The following is a 22,653-nucleotide window of genomic DNA, read 5'->3' on the forward strand; positions in this document are numbered from 1 at the left end:
ATTTTCGTACTGGCAAACTGTCCACCTTCTGATATACTTTTATTTTATATCATATTGTAAAATTAAAGGTAGAACCAAGGTACACAACAAATACACTTTATTTTGTATATTGACTCAAAACCCAACAATTCATTTTCTTTGGCCCATCCTTCCATATTTATACAGATTAACCCTGAAGTAGGCAAAATCTTATTACAAGCTGTTTGTTTCCTCTCAATATTTTTTTATTCAGACGTGTATTACATTTGTGTTTACATTCTTATTTCAGAAAAGTTTTCATTTTCAGTTAAACACCTATCAAAAGATGTCATAGTGACCTATGTAGCCATGATCTATAAGTTCTTTGAGCAGAGCAGATGCTTGTATCAGTGAGAACAGTGCTCATTTTGATCATTTTGATTGAGTAACAGTTAAAATCAGTGCCAAATAAGTTATGCAAAAAGAGTTTATGTGAACAAAAATACTATGTTGCAGTAGTAGCAATTTTTGTTGTTCTGCATCAATTACGTATGATTATCATGCCAATGTTTTTGTGTTTTTTCTAATTGACAGTACATTAATTTAATAAAAATATTTTGTAGCCAAAGATATTTTCTTATTCTCACAGTATCACTTTCAAGACCATTTAATGGTAAATGGAGGCAGATTTGAGACAAAATTATCTTATTTTTCAGAATGATAAGGTATTTTTATGTTGTTTCGGAGCTTCCAATTTTTTATAAAGTACTTAAATAACTTTTCAATTGTCCAATATAGCCAAGAGCATCTATAGAAATATGTAAAAATTATTCGTGTGCTGAAACATTTTATGATATTTGAATTAATGCATTTCCTTTGAATAAAAAGCATAACTATTTCTTTAAAAAAATGAAATCCTTGAATCTTATTGAGACTTCTTTACTTCTTTATAGTTAATTTTCAAAATGTTTCCAATATAAACCTTTATTCTGCTTTATATCATGAATATCACACTTTGTTTCTATTACTTTTAAGCTTTTTAGCTCATCTTCAGGATTAAAACAATACTTTAAAATTCATCAGTTTAAATCTCAGCTGAAAAATATGAATTTATATATGTTAAATTTTATATAAATCATAAATGTTTCATCTTAGCTAAGTGTCATAATTCACAATTATATGATTTTCAGCTGGTATCAAAGTTTATTTGGAAAACTTTTGATAATATAATAATCATTTATTCATATTTTTAATGATTGATATCACTTCTAAATTTAATACAATTATTATATTTGGTTCACAATACAAAATTTAATAAAATATTTTTATTTAATAGCATCATTTTTTCACATTCCTCTTTCAAACACCTTTACAACATTTTGATAAAAATGCAATAAATAATTATGAAAATCAAACATAAGAGAAATGTTAAAAATTCCATTACTGTATTCATAAATATCGGAAAAATTTTATTTTTCATAGTACATAGATAAAAGATAAGTACACATAAAAGTAATAAATATCTTTGTTATTTTTTTATTTTTGGTAAATCAATGATTAAGTTTCATCCATAAATATCTGGGAATGTGTTTTAGCAGGAGATTCTCTTATTTAATCATTGCCAATTTCACTATGGGGAAACAAAATGTGTATAAAAATATAAAAAATTAATTTATGTAAATTAAAAATGGACTAACTATTGCTTTATTAAGAATGTTTGTGTATTTATTTTAAAGAAATTTTAATTTTAGGCTTGCTAATTTTTGATATAACTAATACTAATATTAATTTTAAATACCTGATTGATGATGTCACATAGATTCTTCCTCCTCTTCTCAAGGTTTATTTCTTTTAAATAGTTGATAGTTTGTAAAATACTGGATCCTTCTATAAATTTCCAAAATTTGTGATAGTTAAATACAGTTCAAAAATATAGAGATTCTCCGCTTTTATACATTTATGAGACTTAATAGAATTCAGTTTTTCTGCCGTTAATTAAATACATAAATATATACACATTTGCAACAATGATATAAAATCAGCAGTAACTGTAGAACCACTGCCTTCTTTACTTGCTCTACATTAACTTGGGCTGTGATAATTTAAGCCAATTCATTAGTTGCTAGCATAATTATTATATAATGGTCAATTTTCAAATATTCTTACTTTTCTATTCCAGTAGGTTCATTGCTAAACATTTCAGCTGGGACGGTAAGAGGAGCTTTTTCTGGCAAAAGGTCTCTGAGTGGCTGTTTTGCTTGCAGATGTCTTTCAATTTCTTCTGATGTCATGTGTCCATCGCCTCTACTTATTGATAAAGTTTCGCGAAACTCTGATGGCTGGTTAATTTTAGATCCTCCTATTATAATATTATAATATAAAAACAAAGAAATTATATGATTTACATTTAAAATATTTTTCATGTAATAATCTGATGAAAGATGTGGTATTAAAATATTTTTTATATAAAGTAATGTTAAATGGTTTAATGCAGTGGTTTCCAACCTGTGGGGCGCGCCCCCTAGGGGGGCGCGAGGCTGTTGCAAGGGGGGCATGCAGCTCAATCATCGCATTAAATTTTTATAATGTTGTATTAATTATATATTCTTTTTTTTGTATTTTTGTAAGATTTGTTTTTATTACATTTAAAATTATTATTTCTTATAATAAATAATTATTTTTTATGTATATTTTTACATAATATTGTATATTATTTTGTAGTCCCATTAAATAAATTATAATATCAGTTGAGTATTTATGAAATTAGATTGTTAGAAAAATTAGGGGGCGCAACAATTTTTTTGTTTAAAGGGGGCGCAGGTACAAAAAGGTTGGAAACACTGGTTTAATGGAATATCATTCAATCTTTATTAAATTAATTAATGGACTAGACCAGGGATCTTCAACTTTCCACAGCCTTTGGAACCCTTCCAGTTTATAATATTCTTCAAGAAACCCTACATTTAGATAACAATTTAAGACAGTGTTTTCAAACTTTGGTTATCTACTCAAGTTCCACCTAAACATTCTTTTACATATCACGAAAAACTGTGAGGTAGACTACATCCAGAATAAATTAGTCACAGACCATTCTTTGAGAAACACTAAACAATGGTTTTAGGAACGGATGATGGTTCGGGGTGGATCTTTAGGGTGTGGGGGGAAGGGGTAACTTGAGAAATCTCTTAGATTTATTATGTGAAGATCTCACATTTGGGTAGAGATTTAGGGCTAATTTGTGAAATTTTATTTTAAATTTAATTAGAAATAATATTTTTAACTACAACAAAATTTTATCAACGGATGTATAATGCTTTCGTTTTTGAGAGAAGAAGGAAGTCGAACTTCCCTTAGACGGCCGACTCTTGTCTGATTCAGATGCGGCTTTTGCACACGTTACTTGGCCGTCTACTAAAGCCATCCGTTCCTTATAAAAAGGGATGTTTTCCCGCCTTTGTGCGCAGTTCATCAAGAGGTATGACTAGACCTGAATTTGCCATGCTTGTCGTATGAAGAATAGCCCACATAGAAATGGACAAAATTTTATGTGTATTTGAAGCGTGTTTCCTCAAGATCCTCTTCCAACATGAAGATTATGTAATCAACTAGATCAACTACTGTAGTAGTATAAATTTAAATAGATTGATGTAAATCTCTCTCTCGTGCATAGAAACTCCATCCTCGAGTTAGGTTTAGAATCTAAGATAGTTCTATATATTAGGCATAGATTTATTTGATGTATATGATAATCATAATTGTAGATCAGTTTCTTTGTAATTTGATTCCTTTGTTTAATTAAATGCATTGTTATTGTTTAATATGGTTTTATCAATTGGTCTCGAACGAAACTGTTATTGTGACTCATTCCACTCATAAACGAACGTCCCTCCTCTTAAACCTCCTATGGAATAATAACTAAATGCATATTAATCTGCGGGAAATTGATTAACTGGTGCCAGTCCTGACAAGAGAAAAGTGATTTTACAATCATTTGTCTCCACATTTTCATTTTCATTTAAGGCCATCCTTTTAGACAACTGAGGGCCAGTCTTACTGACTGCGCTGCTGATTAAGTGATAGGAAGTATTTTCCCAACTTCCTACCCCCGGCTAAGTACCCTCACAATTACGTTAATTATAAAAAAAATAAAACTAAAATATATTATTCTTAGAAGATTTGACCTTCGACCAAACTAAATACTATCCATTTTAAAACAATTGCTAGGCACATTGTAACTAGGTTTAGAAAGTGAAAAAAAAAATATGAAATATAACTTTATTCTATATGAAACATATAAATACAAAACAAATTATTACATACAAACACAAAATCAAAATAATATGAAAAATACAAAGTAACACAAATAAATTTAATTAAAAAAATCAATAATGACTAGGCTGGCTGTTTTTTATTGCAAAGCATATTTATATCTGGAGTAATGGTTGAGATTTGGAAAAGAATTTCATCTTACAAGTAAGAAAATGGTAGCTTATATCCTTTTATAAGCATTATTTGCTTATCAATTAAACGATTAAACGATTAAATGTCAATCAAAAATCAAAACTAGGTTTTGACTAATCCATGACATTAAGTATTTTACAGTGCCATCTCTCGAGGTTTTGTTGAACCATGGAGAAAGGCATATATGACATTAAGGAACCCTAAAAAACTTTTGTGGAACCCAGGTTGAAGGACCCTAACCTGGACCAGACCATAGATAATATAATATATTATATAAAATACAATGCAATAGTTACTATTATATTATATTATTTTTCAAATATTCAAAGTTTGTCATTGTTACATGTAAATAATTATTTTTGGAAGATTCATTATATTTTATTTAGTGAAAAAAATTTATATTTTTATGAAATTATTTATTTTATATTTCCGTACTGAAGACTGAAAACTTCTATACAATTTTAAAATCTATCCTATATTTCTTCACATCAAGTTTTATCTAATTTTATGTAGTAGCAATAAATGTAAAAAGTAACGAATATTTTAAAATTTTAATGATTTCAAATATATCTAATATTATAATCAATAGACAATACTACTGAATTCTCTCTTTAAAACATAAGTATAAAAATTTTAAATACAAATTATAGGAATGCTTGTTTTTTGCTGATAACATTTAAAGTTCTTTAATATTTTAAATACCTAAATTTGCTCCATGTATTCATTGACACACATTTATGTACTTAAAATATACTTAAAATCTGACAATGTTCAAGTTTGCTATCAAAAATTTAAAGATAACATTCCAACAGATTATAAAGACAATACTTTTTTGCATTAATTTTCATAATTTTATAACGATTAAAATGAATAATAATCTTAGGCATGTTACTTTTTTGTGAATAAGTTATGAGATTTTTTAGAAAAACAAAATTTTAAATATACCTGCTTTGGGTGGCTGTGTTTTTCTTGCAGACTTTTTCTTTTTAGCATCACTAGACATCTGAAACATACAAATTATTATTTTTATTTATAATATATTTAATTATACAGGCCTAATCAATATTCGGCCATAAAATTTAGAATAATTGAACTTAATATTAGGATAATTTCAACTTATTAAAGTTATATTAAAAATATATATAAAATTTGATAAAATCTTAGCTATCTCTTTTGCTCCCCAACTTTTCATCCGAGGTGAAATATTAAAAACAATAAACTGCTATTAAAAAACACTTTAAAACCATTACTGTTTGTTATTTTCTTTATTTTTCTTATATATGCATTTTGATCTTTCAATTCTCCTTCGTATGTTCACAGGGCTAATTTTATCCTAAAAACAAAGAAGTAAAATGGCTAAGCCATTCCTGGGACAAGACTATGTCTCGGAGAGTGCAAGCAACACATGTGCAAATCTTGCACTCATGCCTGTTTGTAGAAACAGTCTCAGCATTTTGTATTTTATTTTGACCCAGTTCTCAGTCCCCTGACTACCTACAAGTCTGATTTATTTTATGTGCACATGATTGGGCATCAAATACTCTGTGCCAAATTGCAACTCCTGACATGTACTCTTTCATACCTCTAAGATGTGCAGCCATTGACAGCAGCACGATTTTAGATACAAGACAGTCTTGTCAATAAATATCTCAGAAAAGAAGAGCAAAAAATTAAAATACACTTCCTGCCTAAGTCAGAGGGTGCTACGATAGCCCCATTATAAGCAAATGATTATTTTCATTGGCTACCATTACTTTATTTTATAATATAAGCTTATAACAAGAGACTTTGGTTATTTTTAAAACATTATGGCTATTTGTAAGGTTATACTAAAGTGCTTTATAATGAAAAATGCAAATGTACAAGCTTGCTACTATCTCATCAAGTAATTCCAGTATGTATTAAAATAAATCATTTAAAATTTTTTGATTTTTGAAAATTTTTCAAAAAATCTTTTTATTTTGTTTAATATTATATTTCTAATATTTATTACAACACATAATTCATAATTATATCTTAACTTAAACCAGCATGCCACATTCCCTGGTGTTAACAACTTGCTGGTCTCCCATTTTTAAATCAGAATGCAAGCCAATGTGCCAAAATATGGTAATTAATTAGATTTTTACTGGGAATGAATATACCAATATAACTAATAAAAGTTTTGTAATTGACAATGTGCTAAAATTGCAATTTGAATGAAAATCTAGCACAGAAAAATCTAATAATAGATTTCAAAATTTATAAATCCTTTACAAAAGTTAAGATGTCACTAATAAAAATCATAATTAAAAATTTTATATTCTATTTTGAATAAAATTAGAAAGAAATTAACAAAAAATATAACTAAAGATTGAAAAATAAAAAATTATTCTAATACAGCAGAAACTGGTTAATTCGAACAGGGATAACTTGAAGTCATTTTCTTTCCTGACCATCCAGCATAGGGATTTACATTTTAAATCAAACTGGTGAACTCAACTTTGACAAACTGTTAACTCAAATGGGGTATGGATACAGTATTTTCAATTTAATTTTCCATCAAATAAAATAATTAATATTCATCTATCAAATAAACTAATTAGAAGGTTTCTATAAAGTGCGGGAACCACTTACAACTAAAAATAAATACATTTTTTTTGTTTTATTTGATTGTTGATGGCTTTTTGATAAATTAATTTTAAAAAATCCAGTAACAAGTTGCTTAACTTTCCTGGCAACATTTGGTGGTGCCATCTGTTATATTTTATTAAAAACTTTTTATATTTTTAACTATTATATAATAACAAAAAGCTTAATGTTAAGAGTAGAGATGGGTTTTATAAAAAATTGTAAATGCTAATAACAAGTAAAGTCATCATTAGACCCTACTGGAGATACACATGGCCCCCTTTATCTCCCCCCTCAACCAACAACTGCCGAATTATCGAGCTAGCAAATGGCTATAGTAATATTAATAATTTAAGTTAATTTGGTACTAGAGTTAGGCGTTAGGCGCCATCTCTTGCTAAATTTAATAATTAGAATTTTAATTAAATAATTTAAATAAATTTAGGCTTAACTGGAAGAAAAGAATTGGCCCAAAGCGGAATTCGAACCCGCAACTTCTGCTATCCGTGCAGACACGTTACCAGTTACGCTACCCGGACCTTCGGTCCGATCCTCCCCTTCCAGTTGATATAAGATTACCGTATGACCATCGACGGCTATTACAACGCCGGCTGGGGACACATTAATTGCCCACGTCCTCCCAAAGGCACTCAACCGGCCATCGCAAACCCCGGCAAGGCGTATACATATAAATAACAACAACAACTCCCCCCTCAACCTTTAATCACAGAATTTAATAGCATCAATCTTCTAATAAACAAACCTGCCTGCAAAATTTCAGAAATTTTTGGCAAAAAGCACAGGAGTTATTAAGATTCAAAGAGGGAGTGAACAAAATCGTGCTCCCCACACACACAGTACCCCCCTCTCAAATTTTTTTTGCTTTTCTTGACGTTTCAAGGTGTCCTGAATCCAAAAATGTAAAAATTTTGGGGGTCATTTTTTGACCAATCACCATACTTTCTCTCTGTTATATGTAACAGCTGGGAAAGTAAAAATGCTTATAGTCTGATTCTATGTAAAAATTTTAACCTTTGGGGCAAAATTTTAAAAATATAACAATCGTAAAGTGTGTTTGTGATAAAAAGTCTAGCATTCCTTGATCTAGAAAGTCTATTACATATCCCAGAGTAAATTATTTTAGGAATTTGATTTCTCTGAATAAAGATAAACTCTTAAAAGAGATATGGCATAACTAATAAAATAGTTTTTACTTCAACATATTGTTATAAAATATGATTTCATAGTAACTGAAAGATTTAAAATTTACATAATATTTACTATAAAAAATCCTAATTTTCTCTGTTAAAATTATATTTGTATCTAAATCTTCCTTGTATAATATTAATTTTCTAAAAGATGTTTTAATCTGTTTATATCATTTATATGAACATTAATATAAACACTTTATTTTAAAAAACATAATTTTTATATATGATTACTTACAACAGACGTATTAACTACAGATGTACCAATTGATGTAGTTGAGGTTCGATTTTCTGCATTTATTATAGGTAAAGGTTTTTTCCTATAAAAAGAATTTTTTAATAATAATAATAAGAAGAAATATTTAATATTGTATATAACAGTCATTTTGTATAAACTGTTCTTTAGAAACTAATAAAATTTCCATTAAAATTATTTACATAAAACATTAAAAATAAAAAAAGTATTTATAATCTATTCACTGTAACATTAAAACCTGTCTCCATTTAGATAAAATAATATTTGATTTGGAAATGAGGATTATAAAAACAAGCTACATCCAAAATAAAATCTTATTAATTAGTTTATTTGAATGCTCAAAAAGAACATTATTATATTTAAATAACTTAATATTATTTTATTAATTTATAATGCTGAAAACTGAGAACAGATAACAAATAAAGTTTAAAGAAATTAACTGTAATATGGTCAAAAATTTAAACTTATCAAACCGGCAGTCATCTTCAGTTAGTGCGTCTATGGATCAATTTTCTAAGCAATTACTTTATTCATGTTAAATACATATTTCAAGTTACTCCCCTCTTCAGTTTGATCCTATTTAATATTTAGCCTTCAGTTTACCAGTGATCCATTTGGCACACTATAACAATATGCCAAAGGAGTTGCAACCAAACAGTATAAATAAATCTTATTAAAACTTTCATAAAAAGTACTATAGTTATACTTATGTTAAAATAATAAGGGAGTAAAATTTCTCATAAATACAAACATTTATGACTGACATAACCTATGCAAGCTGGTGTTGACTCATTCTAAATTTACATAAGTACACAATTTATGTAAATTTGTCTTGGAAATTATGCAAACTTGTCTCTCCCCTTATCGAAGATATATGAATACCAGGAATCATAAAACTGTAATCTTATATTCTCGTTTATTCTCTGTTCATTTTTGATTGTAATAATTTCCAAATGTTTGAACCAGTTTCTTTTATATGAATTTCTCTCTCTTTTTAACTTTTACAGTATTTTTATCTGGTTTAAATCCTAGTGCATTACAATGGTTTACAACAACTGAATTTACACTATTATATTTTATATTATTTATGTTCTTTAACCCTCTGGTCTATTGTTAGTGTGCTATATGGATCACCGGTAAACAGAAGACTAAATGTTAAACAAGAATAAACTGAAGAGAAGAATAACCTAAAATGGATTGTAAGATATCTGTAAAATTGATCCATAGGGATCAACTTTTACAGATAGACTCATTAATTGAAGCTGATGTCGGTTTGATTAGTCAGAATTTTTAACCTTACTAGAGTTACCACATATCTCGACAGATAAGACAACCTTCAGACAAGACGACGTATAAATTTTTGTCGAAGTTTTATTGTTTTAGCATATATCTGTCCTATAAGACAACCCACAAACTATCAACTACCTGTAGTTACATTGGTATTACACAATTTTTGTACTTTATGTATTTGAAAGTTTTATTTTTTATTCGAAATACGTTAACATTCCAAAATGCATTCCATTTCACATAGACCTGAGGAAGATCTCATACAGATTGAAAACGTTTGTCTTTAAACATCTGATTATTATTAAACATTCCTAGTGTTAGGTGCACCCCTAGCAGAGAGGATAAGAGCCTGCATTTTTTAAACTGTGTTCCTGGGTTTTTATGACAGAAAGTCTCTGTGAACTTGTACTGTGATGTTATCAGACTGTGTGCTGTGTGTCCAAGGTGAATAAACCTTAAGTTTTCATTATGCTTAAACCAGCTTTCAGAAGATTTAGAAAGCAATGACCTAAGTGATCATCTTTCATATTCTTCTTGCCTTCTGAAAATCAGTTTATAATTCAAAACCATATGAACAAGATAACCTTTATTGTAAGTCTCTGTTGCAGATTTTTTAAGATTGATGAAAAAACTGATATTAACTCATTACTCACTTTTCAAATCAGACTTTTTCTTATTGAGCATAAAAATGTGTCTAAGCTAAAGCACTCATTGCTTCCTCTGAGTAAAGAAAACAGAATGAAACTTATGCTCTAACAGCATAGTTCAAATTTAAATGTATTCTGTTTATTTTTCTCCTTCTGTTATCAGTTCCTGAGTTATAAAGTTGATCTCATAATTTCTGTTGGACCAGAGTATTTCAATATAATTATTTTATTCAGAGTAATTAATGTTTATTAAATTTGTGTGAGATTCCAAAGGTAATTAAAATTAATTTGTGATTAATTGTGTAAGTGGAAAAACCCCAGTTTTTCCCAACCTCTCATATTTCCGACTCATGCAAATCGGAGGGATAAACAGAGGATCGACTATCACCATGAATCAATGATCTTTATGATGTTTTGAATGAGTTCCAGGAATAAATCCAAACAAATGGTCATTAATAGGGTTTGTGACATGCCATAATGAGCAAAATTTTCCGGGATCCTGGGATCCCAGGAAATTCTTCTCATCCTGGGAAATCCCGCAAATTTCTTAAAAATTCACTTTTTTCTTATTTTGTGTTAAGGTTGAGGAAATTTTGCAAATAGAAAGTATAATTAACTCATAAACTATCAGAGTACATTTGTATTTATTAATTTTAAACCTACTTATTAGTTTTTTAAATTTTTGCTCGTTATGACATGCCACAAATGGTCAATAATCAAAATATGTAGCTTATTTGTGGCAGGACTCTGGCCCAGTAGCTTCAATAACTGCATAACACCAGGTTATGCAAATTGGACAAGGATACAAACAAGTAAGAAGTCTTCAAGTATGAAGTTTTTCTTCATAAACCTGATTATTAAGGCCAAACGAATTGCCAAATTATCAAGCTGTAAGCTTGATGCCACTATTAAAGCAGCTAAGGCAGACAAATCAAGAATACTAGAGAGCAAAAAAAGTACTACAATCTCGAAAATGAACTAAAAATCTTTCATGCTACGAGTGAAAAAACACAAAACATCTGTTTTCTCTTAAATGCATTAAGCACGATTCCACTCATATCAATTGAATCGGAAAGAACATTCTTGGTAGCAGGACTTTTCATTACTAAAATAAGAATCAGATTGAGTAATGGAAGTATTGACCATCTTTGCTTTTTAAAATCTTATTATAAAAATTTACAATAATATTTTGTATTATGTTTTATTTAAAAACAAGAATTACTTTTTAAGTTAGAAGTTTGATCTAAGTACATTTTTTTAAAAATTTTTAACTCAATTCAAAGCATTTTTTGTTGTTGTCATTGTATGCAGTTTACAGCAAACTTTAATAAATTTTTTCTATTTGTGAAAATTTCTACCTAATTCAAAGGTAATTTTTAATATATATCTTACACAGCGTTATTAATATGATTTTGGAGGTTGCAGAACATATTAAATAACTTTAAAAAATAAAAAAATAATTATATCATTTGATTTCAAGATATTTTGTATACCTTAAAAATAATTAATTCTATCCCGGTATTTCCCGGGATCCCAGGAAATAGTTCACTTTTATCCCAGAATCCCGGGCAAACAAAAGACCAGGAAATGAGAAGTACTAGTCATTAATGAAAAAAATTGTCAAACAGATTAGATTATGAGGTAAGAAGAGTTGCAACACCTCATTTATGACATCAAAGAACTTCAAATTTGTTGCCTTATATGGAAAGGAGAGTCAGGACGTATAAGCCGGACCTGATCACGGCTCAAACTTAGACCAAATTAAATCAAAATCACCTGATTTTCTTCCCACGCTCAATGAGTACAAAAGGGGCTCAAACTTGAGCCTTGGGGCCAACACTCTCCCAGAAGCAATAGGACAAGCTTCCACTCATTGCCACTCTCATCTCGCCTGGTCCCATCTCCCCGACAAGATGATCCCAGAGCATTTCACGAACTTTACAAGAGAGACTAACTGCCATACTTTGACACGAAAGGAAGAACTACTTGCCAACCCTACTGACTGCCGATCCTGGAGCATTTTGCCAATGTCCACTACAACGGGATCTGGAAACATTGGTCTAAGAGGTATATTACTTAAGGAAATGTAAACTCTCTCTCTCTCTCGGTCGACTTAGATCTTAAGTTTAGAGGAAGTATATATCCCATAGATATTGGATCGTATAGGGATGTGTGTGCTATACACTATGCATACATTTGTAATCATAGCTAGTTGTTGTAAATTGCTTTATTTTCCTATTAAAGTTATTGTTTAGTTAAACTGGCATTGACTCCAGTTGTTCAAACCACTCATCCTATCGACTTATCTGTAACCTCCCCACTCGACAAAATAGCCCTCCTATTTAAAGCCATCCAGTGACAATGAAAGCAGATCTCACCAATCCGATGCTGCTCAAGAGTTAGGGACCCGTCTAACCTGCGGATCATCTCACATTTGTAAACAACTGTTATGTTATTATTTATATATATAGAGGAAAAGATATTTAAATATAAAATTGATAATTATTGTAAAAATTTAAATTTATTGCATATTTTAATTATTTTATAATATAACATTATAACAATTTCAATTATAATTTCAAATTCTTTAAACTGATCAAACTCAAGCAAGTAATAAAAATACTCATTAATTATTCTAATTTCTGTTTAATTATTGCACTGCATTTGTAAATATGCATGTTATTAATTTTTGTAGACAGTTTTAACATAATTTTTACTAAAATTACAGAAATATTAAACTGTTTTGAATAGTAATGTTACTATTCAAAACAGTTTAATATTTCTGTAAAATTTTCTTAAAAACATATTTAAATTAAAATAATTGGATGAACTAATTAAAGAAAACTATTGGTTAAATAATCAATAGGTTCACTGATAGTTTAATAGATATTGATTGATCTAAATAGATCAATCAGTATTTTTATTTAACAAGTATAGAAGAAAGAAAATATATAACTAAAAAATATTAATCTTGTTCTAATTATCAATATTTTCCAGAATTCAACAAAAGTCAGTTTTATTAATTAAATTAATTTATTTGTATTAAGAAAAGTAAAATTCATTAACCTCTTAACAGTGAGGAACGATTATAATCGTCCAAGGCGATCGTGTGGCAGTGGTGAGGGACGACTATACTCACTAAATTCTTTTGGGGGTACCACCAAAAACTAGCCAAAAACTACCACAAAAAAGAAATTCACATAAAAAATGAATTACATAACAATAAAAAAAGACTTTTCTTTACTAGACAGAACTGTTTACAAAATCTTTTTCCGAAACGGTAATGAGAAAAAACGCTTGAAAATATACTTTAAAAATTTCCCACATTTCTTCTCCACAACTAAGTGGGAGCCCCACACCTGACTGTTCCACTGTTGAAAGGTTAATATTTTACTTTTACAATGTGGCCCCAAAATTCATTTAAGTATGACTTATTTTAAGAACAATTAAAAGCAATTTTGAATAGCTGCAATATTATTACTTCTGATTCAGTCATTTCATTATGAATAACAACATCTAGATTTTCCTAAGTTCAGACTAAGTCACTTAACTGATCTTAAAATAACTCAGTTGACTGATTCTGAAGCCACCCTGCATAAAACTTTACCATTTAACAGAAAAGAAAAATTATTAAATTTATAAATATCATATCATACTTTCTGACAGCCGTTATCTCTCCTTTTCTTTCAACTTCACTATCACTTGATACTGTTGCATCTGAATCACTTGAAGATGTTTCAACTGTTTCATACTGAAGAAGACGATCAAGCAGAAAACTGTAACAGAAACTTGTCTAAATAATTTTCCAATAGAGAAATTAATATTCTACTATTTTCAGGCAAAAACAGTAATATCCCCAGATATTCAGATATTTATTTGAATTTAAACTTATATTTAAGTGAAATATTTTAAGAGTTAATTGAATGAGAAGCTGCTATTGCTACAATAAACTGATTTCAGCATAGAGATCTGCTTCTACTGATTTGCAAAATTCGAAATCTAAAAAAATCAAGTAATCTAATTAATCATTTTCAGCTAATAACAATTTATCCCATCAATTAAAGAGGAAAGTAGAATGATGAATACTGCAATTTCTACTGTGAAATTGATAACACCAACACAGAAAAATTTTGTTAAAAAAGCTACTTATGTGATTGGCTTAAGTACTTCTTTGATGGCTGCAAAGATATCAAAGATGATCTTACTTGGATTTTACTTTTACTTCAACAAATAGAACAAGAATTACACTGTTCTACAAATTTTGACTTACTCTAGCAATTTCACATTCCATTATATAATGATTGTCGTTTCTCTATATTGCCTCCCATTAGAGAGATATACAAAGGTAAATATATATATGAAGATAAATATGTCTTTGTTATACTTAAACATAATGCCTGCTATCTGTCCCACACAGAAAGGATTTGCCTGTCCCCAAGCCCCTAATTGTTACATTTAATGTGCAGTTTTTCATTCATCGTTGAAGACACTATGCCGTTCAGGAATGGGTTACCCATGAGTATCTATCTACTATCCACTATCAGGAATACTTTGTGAGATGATAGTTCAAAGATAAGAACAGACCCAATTGTGAAGAATAAAAAAGTATTGAAGAAATTAAAAATGACTGGAGAAATGGGTAAACAATTCATGATTTCTCTTCCATGACATACTGCAGTTTAATATTTATTTCAAACACAGTCAAATTTATTTTCTCTATCTACTTTTAAAATGGTTATGGCACTAATAAATCTGTCATGTACATATAAAATATATTAAACCACTGAAAATTAATACTTTATCCACCAATTAAAAATATTTATTTATACTTTAAGTTTAAGAATTATATATCAACAGTTATAAAATTTACCTTTTATCTCTAGAAACTTTAAGAAGTTTTCTTTGAGCTTTTTTTAATTCATCTTGAAAACATTCATTTTCCTAAAAAATTTTTTCATCATTAATGATAAATTTTACATATCTAAAGCTTATGTAATTTTTAAAATTTGATTGTTTTTTCCTAGATACAAGCTTCTTTCTAAATTAAAAAAAAATCACAGATTATTTTATTTCTGCATCCCAGATAATAGACGTTTTAATACTTGCTGTATATAAAATGACTAAATTACAATTTAATTTTTTAAATATAATGGTAAATATTTTTCCATAATTTACAGAATTTCTCAATTAAATTTAGAAAAATGTATTAATGTAGTTTCTATGCAGATAAGTGAAGATACTGTTGTAACCTTTAATATTTTTATAAAAAATTTTAAGTTATAGTATATATCAGTGTTTTTCAAACTTTTTGGACCGCGACCCCCCTTATGCACTTAAAAATTTCAAAGGACCCCCGAAGAATGAGTATATGTCAAAAAACAACCCGGAGGGAGGGGGTTAGGCTCGTATTTAAATATTTATATTTTTTTTATTATTTATATGTGCAATTTATTTAAGTAAAAATTATTTTACATAGTTTTTATTTCTATTATTTCTAAACATGAATCCATAGTAAATTTATAAAATATTTGAAAAAAATTGATCTAGAATCAATTTTTCAGCGACCCCCAAATATTTTTCACGACCCCCACTTTGAGAATCACTGGTATATATTATTATTTATACATTAGATTTTATAATTTATTTAGATTTATTATTATTAACTATTAATATTCATAGATAAAAAATAAATACATAATGATATTTTAAAGTGTATTACTTACATATATTAATAATTTGAACTTTCTCTTCAAATTTCTATATTTTTGTCTATAATCAATCATATCATTCTTAGTCTCATCTATTCAAAAACAATAACAACAAATACAATAAAAATATCATTTTTAAAATAAATATAAATATTCTGAACATTTTTTATATTTTTAGACTCTAAATTTTTTAACATCATTATATTATTTTTTCAAACTTAATTATGAAAAGCAATTACATTAGATAAATAAATAAATAAATAAAATTATCAGTGGCGTGCCGTCCATGGAAGCTGTGGAAGTGCCGCTTCCCTTGTATTTTCTAAAATATAAATACATATTGTGTGATTATTTTCACATTTTAACATACTTTGAATTAATTAAAATTTATATTTTATTATAATCGCATTATGCATCTTATTACAAATTTATATACATGTGAAAAACAATGATATATTCAAATATAAATTTGTATATGCATATTTCCAATGGAACTGCTATATTGTCGAATACAGGACAGCTTCCACGGCGAAAATATTTGAATCGTGTAAAGCAGCCAGATTATACGCATTTGCGAATGTGCTTTACAGAGCACCAACCTCACGCAGTTTAGCTCGTGGATGCTACACACCAAAATATTGTATAATGCTTCCAATGATTCTATCCAGGGCTGGCACAGCTTCCCTATCATCAAATATCACTGCACACCACTGATAATTATATATATACCATTTTTTCATAACTTAATCTAATATAAAAAATTTTTACTATTGAATAATAATGAAAGTCAGAGAAATGAAGAGGATCATTTAATAAATATTTGACACTATTATTAAATTAATTGTGCATTCTCTACTTAAATAAAATACAATTCAATTCTTAACCTCATTCCAGTACTGTATTTCAAACTTTCTAGCTTTTAAAATAAACTGATTCTTCTAATTCTTTAAATGGCAAGTGTTATTCATCTTTCTGAAGGAGGAACCATTTTATTAGTAATTATTAATAAATAAGTAGAAATATCTTGCAGCTTATAGAAGCAATGACTCATTGAAACTGTCAATACCAATGTTTTTTTAATAAAAGCTTGTTTTTTAATTGAAAATATTCAGTATGTACCGGTACACAATTTAAATTACGTAAATTATTTAAATTTCAACTTCTTGCTACTAAATTTTTAGCTATTTATATAATTTTATATTGTGTTTGATTTCTGCCTAGATTAAATAAATCTATAATTTTAAAGAGAAATTATTTTATTTTTAAAGTAATGTATTTCATTTTTAATACAAATAACTTATCTAAAATATTGTTCCAGAGAATTGAAAAGTTTTAAAAATAATTTGCAAAAAATTATGATGTAATTGCTTACCTGAGACAGGCATCATTCATTCAAGATTTCTGTTTTCTACACTGAAAAATACACTTAAAAATTAATCAATATTTTATTTAATTCAAAAAAAAAATTCATTCAGTTTAAAAAGTCACAATATATTATTTCGTATAAAAATATATCTGTGTGTTACTGTTAGAACTTTTCTTTATTATGATAAACATACTTTTAAAGCTTAATTATAGCTATTCATTAAAATAGCAATAAATTCCTTTTGTGTAAATAAATTTATCAAATTATAAAATATAGATGTTTGATGAAGTAAATTTTGTATAATGTTTTTCTTTCGCTTTGTAAATATTCTAAAATTTTGTCTACTTATAATTAATTTCACAACTTTTTAAATTTGTTATAGTTTAATATTTGTAGCAGTTTGTAGGACAACTTTGTACAATTTTCTGATGATTTTGTTCACTTAAACAATTATTATTCTTTCCTCTGTACGTATGTTTTAATATATAAAAGAATAAAAATTTATATCATTATTTAACTACATTTTATCATACTTTCTTGCATGAATTATGACATGTCAATCAATCTTGACTACATATCATAATGTAAATATTTCATTATTATTATTTTTTGTATAAAAATATAGGAAAGAACAATTTTTAAAGCAAAATCAATAGAAAAATACAATATGATACTTCCAATTATCTTATATCAAAAACAAAGATTTTTTTTTTAGATTAAGAATTCAAATAAAAACTTTTACACTGTTAAACAGCATATTATATTGTGCAAAAAGCAAAAGATGACCATTATTGATTAAAATATTTTGTATATACAAGACAAATTCAAAGGTTTCATGAATGTGAGAATATTGATATGTATATATCATATCGATGGATTTATACATTAATACACCAGCTTCATTACTAGATTTTTTGCAAATTGTCAAACAACAAATTGCATAAATATAACACAATTTTTTTTGCTAGACAGTATCATAATTGAAAAAAATTTTGAATAATGAAAATTATGTGTGTTCTTTAACTAGATTAATAAATTTTGATATTGATTATCAATAAAGCTTTATATTTTTAGTTTCTTGTTCATTATGACATTCAGACTAACAGCTAGCTGAGTATTTTAAAAGTACAGTATTCAACTTATTTTATATACATTAGTTTTTCAGATATCTCCTTTACTTCTCTTTTTTTAATTTTTTATCAATGTTATTTCATTTAGGAAAACAAAAACAAATCACATACACAAAGAATAACATTCTGGTTTAACCATTTCTCTTGCCAAGATTTTTCATAAATCATAAGTATAGACTATTTGCTATTTATAAAACATTTTAGAGCTTAATATACATCAACAGAACAATTTCAATTTGTTTGATAAATTCTTATAAACTCTTATTAAATAATGTTGACTGATAGTCAAATGGTCAAAATGGCTAAGGCCTATTGCCTTGAGAGACATCGATTTGAATCAGGATTGAGTTTGAGATTGATGTCATCAAAACTTTCAAGGCAAACATCTTGTGAAGATGTTTCAGAACCATGATTGTTTATATTTCTTTTCGGTATCTCAGAAAGACAGTCTGCAATCTTGGAGTCTCTATCTCATTCAAAACTAGAATCTTACTCAATTAATATTCCATTAAGAATAAATAAGTATTTAAAAATGAGAGAAAACTTCAAAAAATACAAAATAGGAAAAACATTGCTTTTACTGAAGCTTAAACATTTTCAAATAAATAATTTATTTTATTTTTTAATAAAACTGTTATTAATATATTCACTTTCCAGAACAACTTCTCCATTTTTCAAGTTGTTCTTGATTTCCATAGTTTGTACTCTTTTTTTCTTTCTTAAAATTCATAGTGTATCTGAAGATGGGCTCTAATCAAAAAGTGCTTATATGAGAATTTTTGTTTAAGTTCCAATAAGTAGTATTTTTCCATTTTTAAAAATTATTATTCATTTATCTGAAATACAAATTAGAAGAAAAAAGATTTAAGAATAATTCCAATTTAAATTTGTTCTTTTCCTAGTAAAAATGAACACACAAAAGTAGTCTGAAGTCTCTGTTCATGTTTTCTTGATTTCTATGTCAGCATGGATATCTCAATGATAGACTGGATGTTGATCTGATTTGATGTGATTTCCTCAAAGTTCAAACTTAATAATACTTTATACTTTATTTTGAGCCAATACAATTGTTGAACAAATATTTCTCAACTCTTCATTACAACAGTAAAAACCTGAAAACAGTTTTTGGAGATTGCTTTAATGATCTGTATATGCAAAAAGACAGAGTACACAGATCAGAAATGATAGTGCTTCATAAGTGTGTGAGAATCATAATCAAACTAAACAGAGATCTTTTTGATTCTACATAGACCAAGTAAAATCTTTAGAGCAAGCTTGGCTCTGGCTCTCCCATACATAAGAAATCATTGTCATTTCTGCTGTGTAAGAGCTTTAATGACTTTTACCCATTAATATAAAAAATGTTTAAAATACAGAGAAAAATTAGTTTGTACAGAAAACAGAGCATACATAGTGGTACCTCATATATCAAACAACTCTAATTTCAAATATTCTAGTGTTCAAACACTACATTCAAGATAAATTTGACTTGGAGTTCAAATGATACTCTATGTTTGAATTGTATATGCAGTGAAAAAATGCACTTAATCCATTACATCACCAACTGCCGTAAATAATCGGGCTATACATGATTAAAGATTATAAATAAATTTGGCACTTGAGGTAGGCGTTAGGCGCCATCTCTTATTAAAATTAATAATTATAATAATTTAAATAAATTTAGATTAAACTGGAAGAAAAGAATCGGCCCGAAGTGGGACTCAAATCAGTGTATAGCCCGATTATTTACGGCAGTTGATGTAATGGATTAATATTACCGGGTTTAATGAGTGTTTAGTTGTAAAAATGCATTTGTTGATTGGAGAGAAAATTCACACAAAAAGGCATTATCTTTCGTTTACTGTACATTTTATTTTTTTACGAGTGAGAAAATAAAATGTACAGTAAATGAAAGATAACGCCTTTCAGTGGCATAGCTAAATATTCGGCACCCTGGAGCAAGTAGAATTGGTGCGCCCCCTTATTCCTCGAAAGAGGTCTGGTGAAATTTATTTGAACATTTAACATAAATGTCATCTGTTGCTTTACGCTTGTGTGTTTTCAGTGCTTTTTTCACTTTATTTTTGATGTGTTTGGTTATATATATAACCCCTACCTATTAATCACATCTAGGAAGTATGTGGAAGGAACAAAGCCTAAGAGGAAGTTGCAGTATTGACAATTGAAGTGAGAAAGTAATTTACTGCAAAATGTGAAAGCAGTACATGGTGGATCTAGTGGCCATGTATAAGATGCCAAAGTCAATAGTGTGCACCATTCTTAAGAACAAGGGAGCAATAAAAGCAGCAAATGCAACAAAAGATATAACACATTGACCTCCAAGAGATTCCATGTTACAGAAGAGATAGAAAAACTTCTCCTAGTGTGCATAAATGAGAAGCAATTAGTTGGTGACATCGTCCCTGAGAAAAAGCCAAACAATTGAATAGTGACCTCAAGAAATAAGACATCACCACTCCTCACTAAAGTACAGTAAATGGAATTTTCATTTTATTATACAGTATTTATATATTTTATTGTTTTCATGTTTAAATTTATTATTTAGGACATTTACTGTGTTATTGTTACCTTAAATTGTGTGTATTGGGTTGTTTAAGTTTAATAAATATACACAGATACATTTACTTGATACTTTCAGCACCAATGTTTAATAAATTTTAGATAAATGAAAAATTGGGAAAACCGTAATGGACTTCCTTCCAAGCATATGTTTGTACATGAGGTATGTAAACAGTTTTATTACAGGAAAGACAAGCCTAAAATCTGTGAGCATTCAACAACAACAGGTATGACTTTAGATCAGTCTAGCAATAGAAAAGAAAAGTCTACTACTTAGACCTACAAATTGAGCTAACACATAAGAAAATAATTACAAGAGTCTAATGCAAGCCAACATACCAAGCTACTTTCATCTAACTCCAAATACCCCAGGAAATAGAATACTGTGGCCTTTAGAGCATACACCCATCATTCTCTCCAGATAGGAACAGGAAACATACAGGAAAAATTCACCTTCAAACACAGATAAGGCACAAATTTTATTTCTAACCTTATTTGAGATACAAAAGCTAGAAGCAATAGGTGCAACAAGAACAACAACAATACGGAACAAAACAAGACAGTCCTAAATTACGAGCCAACGTTACATTTAAGTTTATCGAAACGGATATCGTTTAGGATCCGAAATCGGATTAATTCACTTTCCATTATTTCTAATTAGGAAAACAGACTCGGACATCGAGCGACCTCCCGGAACGAATTAAATTCAAAGTATGAGACACCACCAGCACGACCGGGGGACAGTGTAGTCAGTCCATATACAATTTACAGAAACAGCGTTCACTCATTCATTCTCCGTGTTCTATTATTTATAAAACTGACATATTCAATTGTCATTTTCTTACTTACTTTTGTATTTATATTGATCTGCAAATACTTAAAATATTAATATGAATAATTCAATAGCTCAATAACAATCCAATTTAACATGTAACTTTTATATTTTTATATTATTCACATATTGAGCAGGGGTTACTTTTAGTTAATTATACCTATATGAACATATGAGCAAATTACCTAAAAGTAACTTCTACCATACATTGTATATAATAAAGGTAATACCTTTTATATAATAGAATTTTGAAGGCAACAAAGCTGTTTCTTTAACTCGATGTATTTAATTTATATTTTAAACAATTATATTCTTCTATATAATTTCGAAACTTAAATTTTAAAATTAATAATTTTGCTTTAAAAATTTTCTTATGTAAGAAAAATTTATTAAATTTAAGCGATAAACAATTATGCCCTCTACATGTTACAATAAGAACTAAAGCGTATATAATTATATAAGCAAATGATTTCCTATACGAGAATAATTATTGCAGATAATTTCGTCGCTTTTTAATTTTATTTTCAAAAATAAAAGTATAATAATATCTTCTGGCAGTAAAAAAAAAAAAATTAATTAGTATCGAAGTTTTATAATTATTATTTATACA

General features: G+C 28.0%; 1 protein-coding gene across 5 annotated transcripts; it reads right to left on the bottom strand.

Annotated features, from left to right (window-relative positions):
• Positions 1 to 1,398: 1,398 nt before the first annotated feature.
• LOC136979683 (uncharacterized) lies at positions 1,399 to 22,455 on the bottom strand. 5 transcript variants are annotated; one of them, XM_067275733.1, is made up of 10 exons: positions 22,274 to 22,455; positions 17,508 to 17,548; positions 16,151 to 16,196; positions 15,298 to 15,368; positions 14,084 to 14,203; positions 8,476 to 8,557; positions 5,365 to 5,422; positions 2,125 to 2,317; positions 1,757 to 1,845; positions 1,399 to 1,588 (listed from the first exon to the last, which is right to left on the bottom strand). In XM_067275733.1, the coding sequence occupies exons 2-9, from the start codon at positions 17,525 to 17,527 to the stop codon at positions 1,794 to 1,796; spliced, it is 642 nt and encodes a 213-aa protein (XP_067131834.1). In that variant the 5' UTR covers positions 17,528 to 17,548; positions 22,274 to 22,455; the 3' UTR covers positions 1,399 to 1,588; positions 1,757 to 1,793. The 5 variants fall into 5 exon arrangements, with proteins under 5 accessions (XP_067131834.1, XP_067131827.1, XP_067131842.1 ...); XM_067275726.1 differs by having other exon boundaries at positions 16,151 to 16,227; XM_067275741.1 differs by having other exon boundaries at positions 1,757 to 2,050; positions 16,151 to 16,227.
• Between the last annotated feature and the right edge of the window lie 198 nt (positions 22,456 to 22,653).

The sequence above is a fragment of the Centruroides vittatus genome, unplaced genomic scaffold (genome assembly GCF_030686945.1).
Source record: "Centruroides vittatus isolate TY-2023 unplaced genomic scaffold, ASM3068694v2 contig_1157, whole genome shotgun sequence".
Taxonomy (NCBI): Eukaryota; Metazoa; Arthropoda; class Arachnida; order Scorpiones; family Buthidae; genus Centruroides; species Centruroides vittatus.

Excerpts from the sequence above, each read along its gene's own strand:
- LOC136979683 (XM_067275726.1), bottom strand. Across the intron at positions 15,369-16,150 it reads AGTTCAAATTATTAATATAT|GAAAATGAATGTTTTCAAGA; the intron begins GTAAGTAATACA and ends AAAATTTTTTAG. Across the intron at positions 5,423-8,475 it reads CTGTAGTTAATACGTCTGTT|ATGTCTAGTGATGCTAAAAA; the intron begins GTAAGTAATCAT and ends TGTATGTTTCAG.